This window comes from Drosophila subpulchrella, chromosome 3R (genome assembly GCF_014743375.2).
Source record: "Drosophila subpulchrella strain 33 F10 #4 breed RU33 chromosome 3R, RU_Dsub_v1.1 Primary Assembly, whole genome shotgun sequence".
In the NCBI taxonomy this organism is placed as follows: Eukaryota; Metazoa; Arthropoda; class Insecta; order Diptera; family Drosophilidae; genus Drosophila; species Drosophila subpulchrella.
Window position 1 is genome coordinate 19459117 of NC_050609.1, and position 13316 is coordinate 19472432.

A 13316-nucleotide genomic window follows, 5' to 3' on the forward strand; every position below is an offset into this window, starting at 1 on the left:
AGGTAAATACATTTGGAGGAAAAATATAGTTTCAAGGGATAAAATTTCATATTTGATGGACGATATGATACCTTATATGATATCTTATATATTTTCCTTACTATGTCATATATCACCACACTTTTTGAATACCCGTTTCGGGTCTTAGGGTATATTTTATTATTCCTTTTAGTATCTGTGATATGCCCCCACCCGCCCTCAGTTTCCACTTATTTTTCATGGCGTTTACCCTGATGCCTTCCGCCCATCATTTCCACTTTTCCCTGTCCTGTTTTTGTGTGCGCGGCTGCGACTTTCACTCATGAATAGTTAAATCCGCCTGCCACCTCGCCCCAAACCAGCTCCCAACAGCATTCTCGGGGCTGCTTTCCATCTCTGCCATTTTTTATTAATGAAATCGCATGGCTCAATGAAGCGTAAACTCCCCTAAGCCAAGATCAAGTGTCCTAGAAGGAGGCCAAGAAAAAGAGGCCAGCTCAGGCGTTAATGGGCCAGCTCAAGAGCCGACCAACGTGTTTTCTTGTCGGCCATCAACTCGAGTTCGGCTCTTATTGATGTGGGCCGTTCTAGTTTGTTTCTGACTTGACCAGGATCTGTCAGCCGCTTGATTGCCCCTCGTATTCATAATCCCCGCCCATTAATAAGTCCCGCAAAGTGGCCCTGTTGGCAATCAGTGAGCGCCAAAAGCAATTTATCTAAGAGCTAATCAAAGCCGGTCTGGTAGGTTGGTCTGCCAATCCAATCCAATCCTTTCGACCGGCAATTAAAGCGAGCAGGGTGCAAATTAACTATGGCCAGGATGGCTGGATGGCTAGCTGGCTGGCTGGCTGGCATGGCATCAAATAGATTGAATAACCCTATGTCCATCGCCGCTCGAGGGATGTTATTCGGGTTCCCGACCGTCTGTATTTGCTTATTTGATGTGGATGTTGATGTGGATGCAAACATCCACAGACCGATGGACGCTGTTGTTAACCGCAGACGCATTTTTCCAACTACCACCGAAAATGAAAACCCAGTTTCCCCATTTCCCCATCTGCCGGCCCGGAGGCAACTGCTCCCGATGATTACTGGCTCTGCGGTCCCATCGAGATTCCGCTGCTCCGCCAGTCAGTAGTCAGTCGACTTCATTATGGGAGTGCTCTATTCAATTACGTGGGTGAAGTGCGGCAGGATGTCTGGTGGATCGGGATATCTGGGTATTGGGGACCATCATATTTTATGGGCGCCATAAAGGTGGGGCTGCTTAAAGCCCAATTTATAACTGGTCCGATAAGGGAGCCACACGCACATGGCATTTATTCGAGGCATCGTGGCATCTCCGCCAGCGGTGGCTTGTAAATATTTAACCTGCAACTGCTGGAGCTCATATATCTTGGCCGCCCTGGCTGGTGAATCATTCACTTCGCGTTCGCTTTTGAATATTTAAGCCTGCCATTTGGCACATTCCGTACCTTCGCTTTTTATCTATGGCATTATTTATGCTCCGCGTTTAGAGCTGCGCTAGGTGTCTGGATGTCAGGGACCAGCGACATTTAAAAATAAGTCCCAGAAGTATTCATTAAACTGGCTTAGGGTAGCAAAGGGTATTTCAAATTCATTTAAGTTTGTCCCTAAGTACCCCTTACCTTTATATAAAAAAAACCTAGCTTATTTAAAATTGTATCTAAAGGTATCTCTGCGTCTATTCCTCCAGAGCACCTAGCTTAATGTTTACCATTACTTTTATGTTCCCTTATAATTTTTCTCCCTTTTCGGGATGCAATAAATTTCATGATATCCTCGGTTCAGTGCTCCACTTTAGCCCCGCAGCATTGGCATCAATATGGGAGGCACAAAAGTAATTTAATGGACTTTTAATCTATTTCTTTACTGCCACTGATCAAAGGACGAGAACAGAGCAGAGAGCCGGCGCTAAAAAATTTTAAAATGCTGGAATAAAAGGAAGAAAAATGTTGATGATGCGTGCTATGTGCCTGTGCCTGTGCATTTCACTCAGTGTCTCATTTTTTTCGGGGCCAAGAAATTTCATTAGCTCTCTCTGGGAGACTTTAATTGCCTGTCAATGCTTTTTTGTGGCAGCGCATAAATCGATTTTTAAGTAGCTAAGCAAAAATATGCTAATCGCAACAAGGGCAGCAGCTACAAACGTGGCTGAAAAGTGTGCAAACGTGCTGGGGAAAGTCCATCAAAATGTCTGTTCCGAAGGGGAGGAAAAACGATGAGTTGCGTCCACTTTGATGATGGAAAGTTCCAGGGAAGGGTTGAAAGTTTTCACATTGTTTCCCGTAAATTGGGGCAAGAATGAGTTTCAACTTTGGACCCAGAAGTCACTTAAAAATATCCTTTTTCTTACAGTTGTGTTTTTGTAGTCTCAAATGCAACTCTATCCTATTAAATGTAACACAAAGTCCTAAGCAATTTGCTCGCATTTCCACTTCACCAAACAGCTTTATCCGCAAAAATTCAACAGAGAATAATAAAAGGAGATGCCATAGACGAAATAAATTGATGTCAACGCCTGAAAGCAAATAAACCAGTGATAAACCATTGATTTGTTTCTGCCTTCATTTCTGTTGACAGCTGACGGAACGCTCGAAAGTATGCTTTGGTTTTGTGGCCATGGAAATTGCGTATACGCCCGTTGGCATTTAGGGCACTTCGATTTTGATTTGTGGTAAAAATTCAAAGGCAGGCCAGAGTGGCCGGAGTTTATTTTTCCATCGCATTCAATTAATATTTCGAAACGGGCAGAAGGCAGCAACCGCATTGCCTAGGTTGCCAGTCTTCTTAGGTATGTTATATTCATAAATCATTCTCGCATAAATATTCGATGGTCTTTCTTGGAAATGTTGCATAAGTTTAAATACTTTTCGGCCGTGGGCAGAGGCCCTCTATGTTTGTGCTCGTATTTTCGTGCCTATTGAGGCATGAAATCTGAAGGCTCTCCGCCTCACCGCCCAGCATCCGGTCTTTGTGCCCTGTTATTGTTCCAGGGCGCTGGCAATATGTTTGCCTTATTTCACTTTGTGTTGACAGCAATGACCCACATGCATAAATCATAACTTGTTCGCTTTCACACACCCTCCAGAACACAAACCCACACCAATAGATGTCTAAAATTCAGCCAGCTGCAGGGAAAATACATTGTTTCTGAGAAAAACCACTTTTCGTAGCAAATATTTTAAAAGTCAACCGAAACATTTGCCCTAAATCAAGAAAATAAGAATTCTGGGGAAAAGCAAATACCAAATAATATTTATTATTGCAGTACTTAATTTGAAATGGACCCTAAAGCGCATTTCAAAGAAATGTTCACATAAAAGGAAAAAACATCTAGTAATTAAAGTTTAAAAAATCAATAAATGTAATTACTCATTATTAAATTTAATTTAAAATTTATTATGGCACAAATTCGTTTAAATCGCAAAACGGTAAAGAAGCTTTGCGAGAAAATAGCAAGTAAAAAGCGTAAGAGACACTTATTGTGCTAAGTCCCTCTTTGGTCCAGTATTTTGCGAAAAACATTTTAAAGAAAATTGACATTTTCATGCGCTCCTAATTAAATAAAGTCAGAACGCTGGAAATTCAATTTGTTTTAGCACGACAGCTTAGAAGCGTGGCCCGAAAAAGTCGATAAAAACATGGCCACTCTGGAAAGCTGCTTGTTTTTGGCAAATATTTTCGTGGCACACATATTCTAATCAAATAACCAGGGATCGCTTTGCCCGCCCCAACTGGAGAAAAACGAGGACTCATTGTGCACAAAATTCAAATGCAATTTATTAAAGCGCAAATTAGCAGAGAGAGTGAGTCCTGGGAGTCAAGCGCTGACAGCGTTTGGGGAAATCAAAATCAAAAAAGAAAAGGAAACATGAATAAGCAACGAGAAAGCTTTCCACTTTTCACAAACACACATGCGGAATATGCAGACATATGTGCAGGGTCCTCTTTGCATATGCATATCTGAGTGGAGGGGCAAATTATGCATGCAAACAGGTCGAAGCAGCCGGGCCAGGACATCCAGACATCCATACAGGATCCGGGATCCCCGCCAGGACCCTTGGCAATCCAACGCTTCAGTGCGCCTCAAAGTATGCAGCAGTTTTTAAGTGTATCTCGGTTTCGCCAGGAATTCGAGGCGTTTCCAATGGCAGCTGAATCGAATCCCCCGAGTGGTTGGACCTCCTGCAGATACGTGTTTTGTGAGTAGAACTCAATCGCTTGCAATGCGGGTCGAATCATAATTTCTCCCTGCTGCGGGGCTCTAACTCAACCCTTTTCAAAAGAAGAAAAATGAGCAGTGGCAAAAAAAGCGAGAACCAATCAAGACCAATCTCGACCAGTCGCACTTGTTTTCCAACCCATACCGCATAGCTGTCATGCCAGGGGAATTTAAAACGAGGGAAGGCGGGAGGCAGGAGGAAAGTGGTTTCACTTGGCAGCTGCATCGATGTCCTTGCCGAGGGTCTGTGGCTCCGAAGAACACCAAACTGGGTCATTTTTGGCATAGTTGTTGGCGCGCTGCTTTATTGATTGCCAGCAGGAAAAATGACACCAGTCCAGCATACTGGACATGGATTATCTTGCTCCAGATTCGGGCTACAATCTGGTGCTACACATATTTCATAGACTGCTTTAGTGGCTTGGTGATAGGAGAACGCAAGGAAAAGACGTAGGAAAACATAAATCACTGGTGTTTTGAAATCGCTAGTAAAGGTGCCTAAAAGTATGCAGTAAAAAATAAAAACACTAAAGTTTTTAAAGCCAGAATGTTTTCTGAGCCTGCCTTAAACAATGTCTCTTTTAAGTATATATTAAACTAAAAGCTTTGGTAGTTAGGGTGGGAAACCTATTTTCTTAACTGTGTAGTTATATTACTCGTTAGTTACCTGGAGGTGTAATTCTGGTTCGTATCTGATATCCGATGACTTGACAGAAAATGCACTACCGATGCTGTTGCTCTGATTCCCGGCTCTTTTCGATTATCATAAGTCAATCGAGTATTGGCCCAACTAACCGCATACTTGTGGTCGTCTTTGCTGTCGACCTACCCCATCAGCTCCCCCGATGTATTAATGCTAATGCGACTGCAGTGTTATACAACACCTACTGACACGTCTTTGCGGTCGACTGAGCAGTTAAGTAGACACAAATACGAATTGTGTTTGCTTGTCAAGCGGTGGGAATATCACTTTGGAGGGGGAAAACCAAATAGTTTGTAACGCTTGGGCCCTAAAATGTGAAAATTATCACTGGGCTAATTCCTAACGAGCTTAAACTAGATTATTCTAGATGGGGCTAGTTGGGAAAGGGCTGTAGGTGACTACCGCATTTCAGCTGCCTTGAGATTATTATACGAATAAATTTTAATTTAATATATTTACCTTCAAGTCCTATAAAATGATCAAAGTGAAAGGCTTTTCATTCCACTTTCCTTTCAAGCAATTGTCCCAAGTCAAACAGGAAAGTTTTTGTGCCGCTCACTAAATCGCCTCGCATTTCTAATTACCGACTCATAATGCAAAGAAAAGCGGAAAATAGGAAAACGGAAGAGAAAGGCGGACAAAGCACAAAAAGTCAGCAAGGGGGAGAGCTGATTAAAATTTTGCAGCGACTGCAAATTAAAGTGAAAACATTTTGAGGGAGTCCTCCGCACGTATGTACGACTACATGGCAGAGGAGGCAAAGGACATGCAATGCCACAGGGCGCCAGGCGAAAAGTTGATCCTTTGCCCGGCCAACCAACCAGTTGGAGGAGGGAGCCGCACCCAGCCGGAGCCGAAGTAAAAATCCGGGGAGTGGGAAAGTAGTAGAGCCAACCACATATAGGATAGACCGACCGCCCACATGCACGTCCAAGTTTAACGCAAATAAATTGCGCATTCAGAGCGAAATTAACACGGCTCAAAGGGGGAAAGCGGGAAAGTGGGAAAGTGGGAAAGCGGGAAAGCCAGGAGGAGGAGCAACTCAACTGGGTGGCACAGCCATAACGAAGCTTAAGCGCAAAAATATGTGGGGGACCCAAAAATAGATGGAAAAAATATATGCGGAAGGCAGCAGCAAATAAAAACGAAAGCCAAGTGGGCAATATGACTCGCTTTACTCGACTCGACTCTGTGTTTTTCCTCCGGTTTGCTTTGGCTTTTTGCTGGCATCAGCAGCAAAATGCAGACAGAAACAGGATGCAGGCGACTCCATAACTCACGGAGTCGGGCAAAACGCGCTGAGGATATCCGTTTTGGGCATTCCCATGATTGAGGTTGTCCTTCGTCCTCCGTCGGTCCCAAACTGCTCCTTCGTGTCGCTATTTTTGCCCTGCCTACTTGACTATGCATGGATGTGGCGGGTTGCGACTGAAAACATGGCACTGAGAGAAAATGGCAGTACGAATCGGGTAATATATTTCTTAAATGAAAATGTGAAAGCTCAATCACTTATAAAAGTGTCTAAAAGTATGCTATACGAAATGTAACGTCTTTATAACGGAATTCTGCGGACTTGTCGATTTGTGTAGGAGATTTGTAAAACTTTTGTGATAATACATTTTCACCTTAAAGAATGTTTCTCTGAGTGCCTCAAAAGACGGGCAGCTTCGCGTTTGGCATTTAAATTGACGTATTTCGAGGTTCTGGTTATGGCCATGACTGTCATAAATGTGATAAGGGATGATATGCCTTGTTTCTGATCCCTCTACAATACCATCTCCCCCTCCATTAACCGTGGACTGACATTTGGGGCAGTCTGCTTTGTCTTAATTAATAAGTCAATAGCTTGAATGCTTGAGGCTGCTTACGCCGCCCAAACAATGGCAGCTGCTCTCCTCCATAATTTAGTTAATGCGCTCCTAAACTAGGGCCGCTGTCAGCCCGTCCTCGATATTGCCCCAGTCCATTTGGACCGCCCAGCCTCCCCTTTTGCCAAAATCTCGGATGCTGAGATGCTCGAGTGCCCAACAAAGTGGGACAGATAGAAGCAATTTGCCTGCGACAAGGTGACAAAGGTGCGCGGCTTGAGCACAAGTGAATGGTAATGGAGGCCATAACAACGGCGGCTCCTTCGGGCCATGTGGCAACGTAGACACCCTGAGGAAACCCTAATTGGATGTGAACGGAAAGGATTATCTGGGAGAACTACCTTCATTTTGCGGTTAACTGGGATAGGTGATGTTAAACTAATGGTTAGCTTGAAACATTTTATTTAATGTCCTGAAAACCATTAATAAAATGTGATTAGATGTAAAAATGTATTGTAACTTTCTTAAATCTAAAGTTATCGAATCTAGTCTTGACAGCATATTTCAATGACAGGAAGATTGATAGGACTTCAATGTATCTTTTTTTAACGAAATCACTGCGAAGCCTCGAAGAAAACGACATTAGCTTTGTTGCCACTTTTCCAGGAAGTGTTGAAAAAGTGGCTGTAATGCTGCCGCTTAATTTCGTTATGAGCCCCATGCACATTTGCGCCATTTCGCAACATTTTCATAATGGCGTCACTTGCTGCAGGCAGACACGTGGGTAAATGTGCCAGGGAGATGTGGATGGAGATGGTGATGTGGATGTGAATGTGCGTGTATGGCTGGATGACTGACAACATCGTTTGGCGGTTGAGTTTTTTATGCCAGCATCGTTGTGACAGCCAGCAGAGGCAGAGGCAGCAGCATCGCAAGCGGGCCTAATGGCGCAAATGTTCAATAAAGAGGCTTTTAACGTGCGCAGCCCTGCTCCTGGTCCTTTTACCCTGCTCCATCCTGAACTAGACAGGAGGAGATGTCAGAATATAGACGGGAGTGCTCAATCTGGGCCCATTCCGATGCCGCTGGTGTTTCGCTCTTTTAGTGGCCACTAGAACGCACTTTATGGCTCCGCACCTCGCATGGAGTGCAAATGAAATGGCCATATTCATGCCCATTCGAGGACTGAATAATACATGGCGCCCGTAAAAGCCATGTTTATTGGAGGGAGCTCCAAATATATTTAGCTTGATTGGCACCATCCCCCGTTTTATTTGGCTACGCATTTCAGAAACAATTAATTTAGACCCGGACTGCAAAGCAGAAAAAATTGTTTGGAAAATAAACACTCGCATGGCCACACTTTCCTGCCTTGATTGATGTGCCCCCAGCACATGGTGCGGTTTGGATGGCTGTTCCATAACAAATAGATCTATATGTAGCTACATGAGTTCATTTTTAATTAAAAATTGCCTATGCGCGGATCCAATTCAATTCGTTCGAGAAGAGCAACACCAACAGCTTTATGACGCACATAAGAGTTGATAAGTGCAAATAAAGCGACGCAGTCGTAAAAAGAGTATTTCTAATAAAGAAATTTCAAAATCATACAGCTTATGGGGTCCACATGTACACATCCACATGTAAATGCCTTCACGCAGCAGAAGAAAGCTGGTGTCATTCAATTATTTTGCTATTAGTTGCTCGTGACACTCGACTTCACAAGGCATGCCCACACGTATTAGGCTCCCACTCTGGAAACGGGGTCCCAGCATCGGCTGTAGATCCCCAGCTCTCGTAGCCCCACTGTGGAAGGCCCTTGTCAGTGGGTCCATGATTAATAAATGCGACACACAGTCGACCGCAACATTACTGACACCTCCAGAAGGCCAACAGCCATCAAGGTGGGCCAAGTATGCTGTGGCTTTCCAACCCAGATCTGTTTTTGCGAGGCCTCAACCACAAGATGGAACTCACTCACGCCTAGAAGTACACATACAGAAAATTTCTACAGATATATGAACGATATATGGATGAGATATTCTATATTACATAAATCTCAATTAATGGGGGTTTTCACAGAGGAGGCGTCTAAAAGTATGCAATAAAACAAGTCAACATAAGCTGTTGCATACTTTTAAGAACCCTTATGATAGAATTCTTAAAACTAAGTAATTATGGTGCTTTCTGATGGATATCCTTGAAATAAGGACTTACCTCATTATTTTTCCGTGTACATATGCAAACTTTATCATCGCACGCAGCTCTTTTGTCACAAACAGGTGAGACAACAAGTGCACGTAGACATAACGTGTACTAACTTCTCTCGAGAGGCGAACTTGAGCCACAAAGAGCCAAGGATAAAATGATATATGCGCACATGCGAATACTTAAATTTTAAGAGCCGCAAAAGGGTATTGTGGTTTTCGCCTGTAATTAAGGAAAATGTAATTAAATTTACCTAAAACAAAAGCGGGAAAGGGATAATTCAGAGAGTCATTAATTAATTGTCAGGAAGTTGCCAAAGAACTCATTCAAATACATGCTGATTTTCAGGCCAAAAAGAATTCCTAATGCACAGAAGAGATAGTTCACTGAAAGCCACCCTAAATGGCCCCATTAAGCCCGCATCGTAAGGACCCCTTTTATCCCAGCAATCCCTTGTCAAATCCAATTAACTAAGATATTTATACGCCTTTATCGCTTACATTTACTTGCAGATTGAGGAAATCCATTGGCCAGCAGTCCCACATTCAATCAAGCGCAAATTGGTTCAGCTTGCACAAAAGGGCACATTTCGGCCTTGCGAATTCCAATCTTGAAACTAAATGACGCCTGTGTCTGAAACGGAAACCGAAACCCTGCTGCCAAATACCGCAACGCTGGACGCCAGACGACGGCCACAAATTAGCCAGCCAGCCGTAGATTTGCAAGTCTAAGGAGTCGCCCAGGAGCCAAGTGAAAAAGCAGAAAGGATTCCTGTTCAAAGGAGCCTGCCAAGGTCAAAAACGGGAGCCACATCAAAGGCGAAGGACCAACCAGCCAGTGCGACTGCGACTATTTTTTCGAGAGCGCCAAAGGATTCATTAAAAAACCGCCAACCTGGAACTAATGGAATTAGAGAATATTGTGGCCAATACGGTCTACTTGAAAGCGAGAGAAGGTAAGTGGCTTTATTTTCTGAGCAAGTGAATACTTAAATATTTGAGTGCCGAATTTGTTTCACCATGTGCACAAGGGACAAGTTGGCAATTACAGTCGTAATTTATGTAAATAAGGAAAGAGCATATAAGAAATTGGTATGCTTTCAAGGACTAGGGAATCATTGCAGCGAAAGACAAACTGAACTTGTTTTTAGGTCAGAGTAAAAATGTCTTAAATAAGCCAAGCGAAGTGTTGAAAGTTCAATAACTTTGGAAAATATGTTATAAAAGAATTTAAGTGAATTCTTTTCAGCTGCTATAGCAGCATCTTCTCCACCATCAAATTCCACTAGACAGAGTCTTTTTTTTTGGCAGGCACGTGCTGAAGTGCTCTGTGCTGTCACCTTGTCATCGATTTTTTCCGCCCCACCTGCCGCATTGCAGCGTGGTCTGTTTAATTGTAGGGATTGAAGTTGGGCTCGAATTTTGCCTTCGAGAAAGGGGAGGCTGCGGGATGTGAGGGCTGTCCGGGCCGATTTTGTCCTCGCTGGGCGTTCTGCCTGGTCCTGGGCTTTATCTAAAGTTAATGAAGCGTTAAATGTTTGCGCTCCAGCAACTTATTCATTTTCATGCTCCATGGTGCCGGGCTTTAAGTGCTCTATTGGGCGGACGCACCCGCAGATACACTTCAGTTCGTTATCGAGGTCACACTTCAATTGCAGGGCCCACCACCACCGACCCGCCAACCAAGTTCACTGTCATCTTGGAAAACTCGCCCACCATCGAGTTTTCCTCGCTCGCTGCTGTTTGTTGGCGCCATTGTTCTGTTTATTTACAGCAGAGTCAACTTTGGCGATTAGGTTGTGGGAAATTTATGCAAAGTTATGCATTAGCCGGCGGAGGAGCGGGGCTTGTGCAAAGGTCACCTTCAGTGTCGGCATCTTGCAACATCCCCAACATGTTGCATGTGCCCCACCAGCCACCAACCAGCCGTATCGTATCCTTTTGCATGCGGCCCAATCAAATATTTCATTTTAAATGTTATTTATTTTATTGCCGTCTGCCTGATAGAAAAAGCCGGTTCCCGCTCCCCTTCGCTCAGCAAAAAGTATCTGGCAGATACTTTGGTTCGTTTGGTTTCGGGCCGCCTCAACAGATTTAAATGACAGAAACGTGCGCAAAATTTCAATTTGTAGTAATGTAATATTTTAGAGCAGAGCGGAATGGCAATGGGCTATAGAAGCCAGAAGCTAGGATGAGCATACACATTTGCAATACATTTTACGAGTCAAAAAGTGAATTTGTCTTTTCGGGGAAGCAGGGGGAAGAGGGATGAGATGTCTTGAAATGAAGTCGCGCCGCCAACTGCCGCCGGCAACGAGATGAGGAAAAATCCATTGCCATAAAGTTTTTCCAGCCCTATTCTTCTCTCTCCGGAAAAGTTCTGGTCTTTTCCGTCTTCCCGTCATATTTTCTGGCCGGCAAAGTTATTGCTGAATTTTATTCTCCTCGCCAGCTGAAGTATGCAAAAGCAAATGCAAATGTAGAAAGCAGGGATGATTGTTCGCGTCGGGAGAATACGTTTCTTTAGTCACTCATTTACAAGGACTTATTGCTGTCGGATTGGTGGCATGAGAACTCTGAGATCTGCAGGAGATTTAAGGGCTTACTGAATGCGTTTTCATTTCGCAAAAATACGTACCCAATAACTGCCTTATGACTTATGTGACTGAACTTTTGTAATTTACTTAATCTGGATGGATAGTTAAAGAATTCGAATTGTTACCAATAACTTGAAAGATCAATAAAACACAGTCGTCGTTCAGAACTATTATGGCATAGTATGGAAATGAGAATAAAGTTGCCTTAGAAAATGTTACTAAATCCAATAATATTTCATTTCGTGGTAATTAGGCCTTTATTTAAGGTAAACCAACTCAAATCTCATTAAACCAAGCACTTAATGAAGGGCTGTCCATCACACGACTGTCCTAGATTAGCAATTGTTTTACCAGATTGGCTTGTGGGCGCTCACACGATTAATTTGACACTGGGATATCATTTTCGATGACCCCAAACGAGTATGCAAGTCAAGTAGAAGTCATTGCCTGTCAAAGTTGGTCTGCAAAAGCAATTCTACCGTATCAGTTGTCAGATTGTCGCTCGTCGATGCTATCGGCAGCACGTATGTTTGAATATTTACATATATGGGATCCAATCGGATGGGGATCACTGGGGTCTGGGGTCGGATGTTGGGGTCTTGAGCGACCTACGTCACTCAGCGGAAGCAGTGCGTCACAAAACGCTGGCTTATCGCTGGACTCTGGTGGTTTGCTGGTTGTTGGTGGTGCAAGTGGTGCGATAGCGGTGCTGCGGCTGCATTCCGTGATTGCTGGCTCATCCAATGGCTGAAAGGCCACGCCCCTTGGACAGAAACAACAAAAACAGCTGCTCTATAAAGTTGTTTTGGCTAATTGAATGCATTCCTTAATGACTGCAAATGCCAAACTCGTCTTCCTTTGTGCTGGCATTAGGGAAAATTATGTTTGCATTCTGAGCTGGTCTGTTATTTCTCCTCTTCTGCTAGTTTTTCCTTTCTTTTTTTCCTCTTCGTGGCATTAAAATGACGTCGCATTAAAGTGGTTTTGCGGTGGTGAAGGGGAGTCGGGAGTCGGGTGAAAAACGTCGCCATCACCGCATAAATTTCACCCTAATGCCCGGCCATAATGCTGATTATACCAAGAGGCAGACGTTGAAATTCAGAAGACTCCTCTTCAAGTCGGAATGAAGTGAGAAATTTAATTTGGTCCCAGCTCAAAAGTTTGCCGCTGCACTCTAGTTATCAGCTGGACCAAGTGCCATAAAGAGCGGAATTTACAGTGCGATAGCGAATTAGAATTAGAATCCCCCAACTAAAAGTGAACAATTAAAGCAGGGAGTCAAAAGCTTATCGCCGAACTAAGAAACAGCAGCCGCACTTGTTTGGCGGTGTCTTTTGATGTCGCAAATCCATTTATGGCTCACATTTAGAGGGGAAAAAATCACGATCTTGCGTTCATAATAAAGTAGATGATTCAAGAGTGTTTTGCACTTGGAGACGTTTCTTCCTAAAACGGGAAAATGTTGTTCGATTATGTCAAAAACATGTTAGTCTTCAATTCTCCTTAAAATCTCATTCTGCTTATGATTTCCCGAAATCGTAATGGTATATTGCAGTCGATTCTAGTATTGTTGATAAGTATTCTTGAGTAATATTGCTTTCTTCGAAAAGCTTTAGGCATCCTTAAATTTCTTTGTTATTACTTCCTGGAAATACCAAGAAAATTCGGATCCTTTTCTCGGTATTTCAGTAGTACTTGTTTGTTTTTGGGAGCGACAGGTGCCGCTGCCAACTGGAAAAGCAGTTCATTGACCGTTGGCCAAGTAAACAAGTGAGT

The 13316-nt window shown here is 43.4% G+C and overlaps 1 protein-coding gene across 2 annotated transcripts in view; it reads left to right on the forward strand.

The window, feature by feature from the left end:
• The window catches only part of LOC119554145 (G protein-coupled receptor kinase 2), a 51519-nt gene that overhangs the window by 15653 nt on the left and 22550 nt on the right, over positions 1–13316 (forward strand). For both annotated transcript variants that reach the window (XM_037864936.1, XM_037864925.1), the window contains one exon: positions 9457–9899. In XM_037864936.1, coding sequence (XP_037720864.1) covers positions 9848–9899 — 52 coding nt within the window. In that variant the 5' untranslated portion in view covers positions 9457–9847. The remainder of the gene's footprint in view (positions 1–9456; positions 9900–13316) is intronic.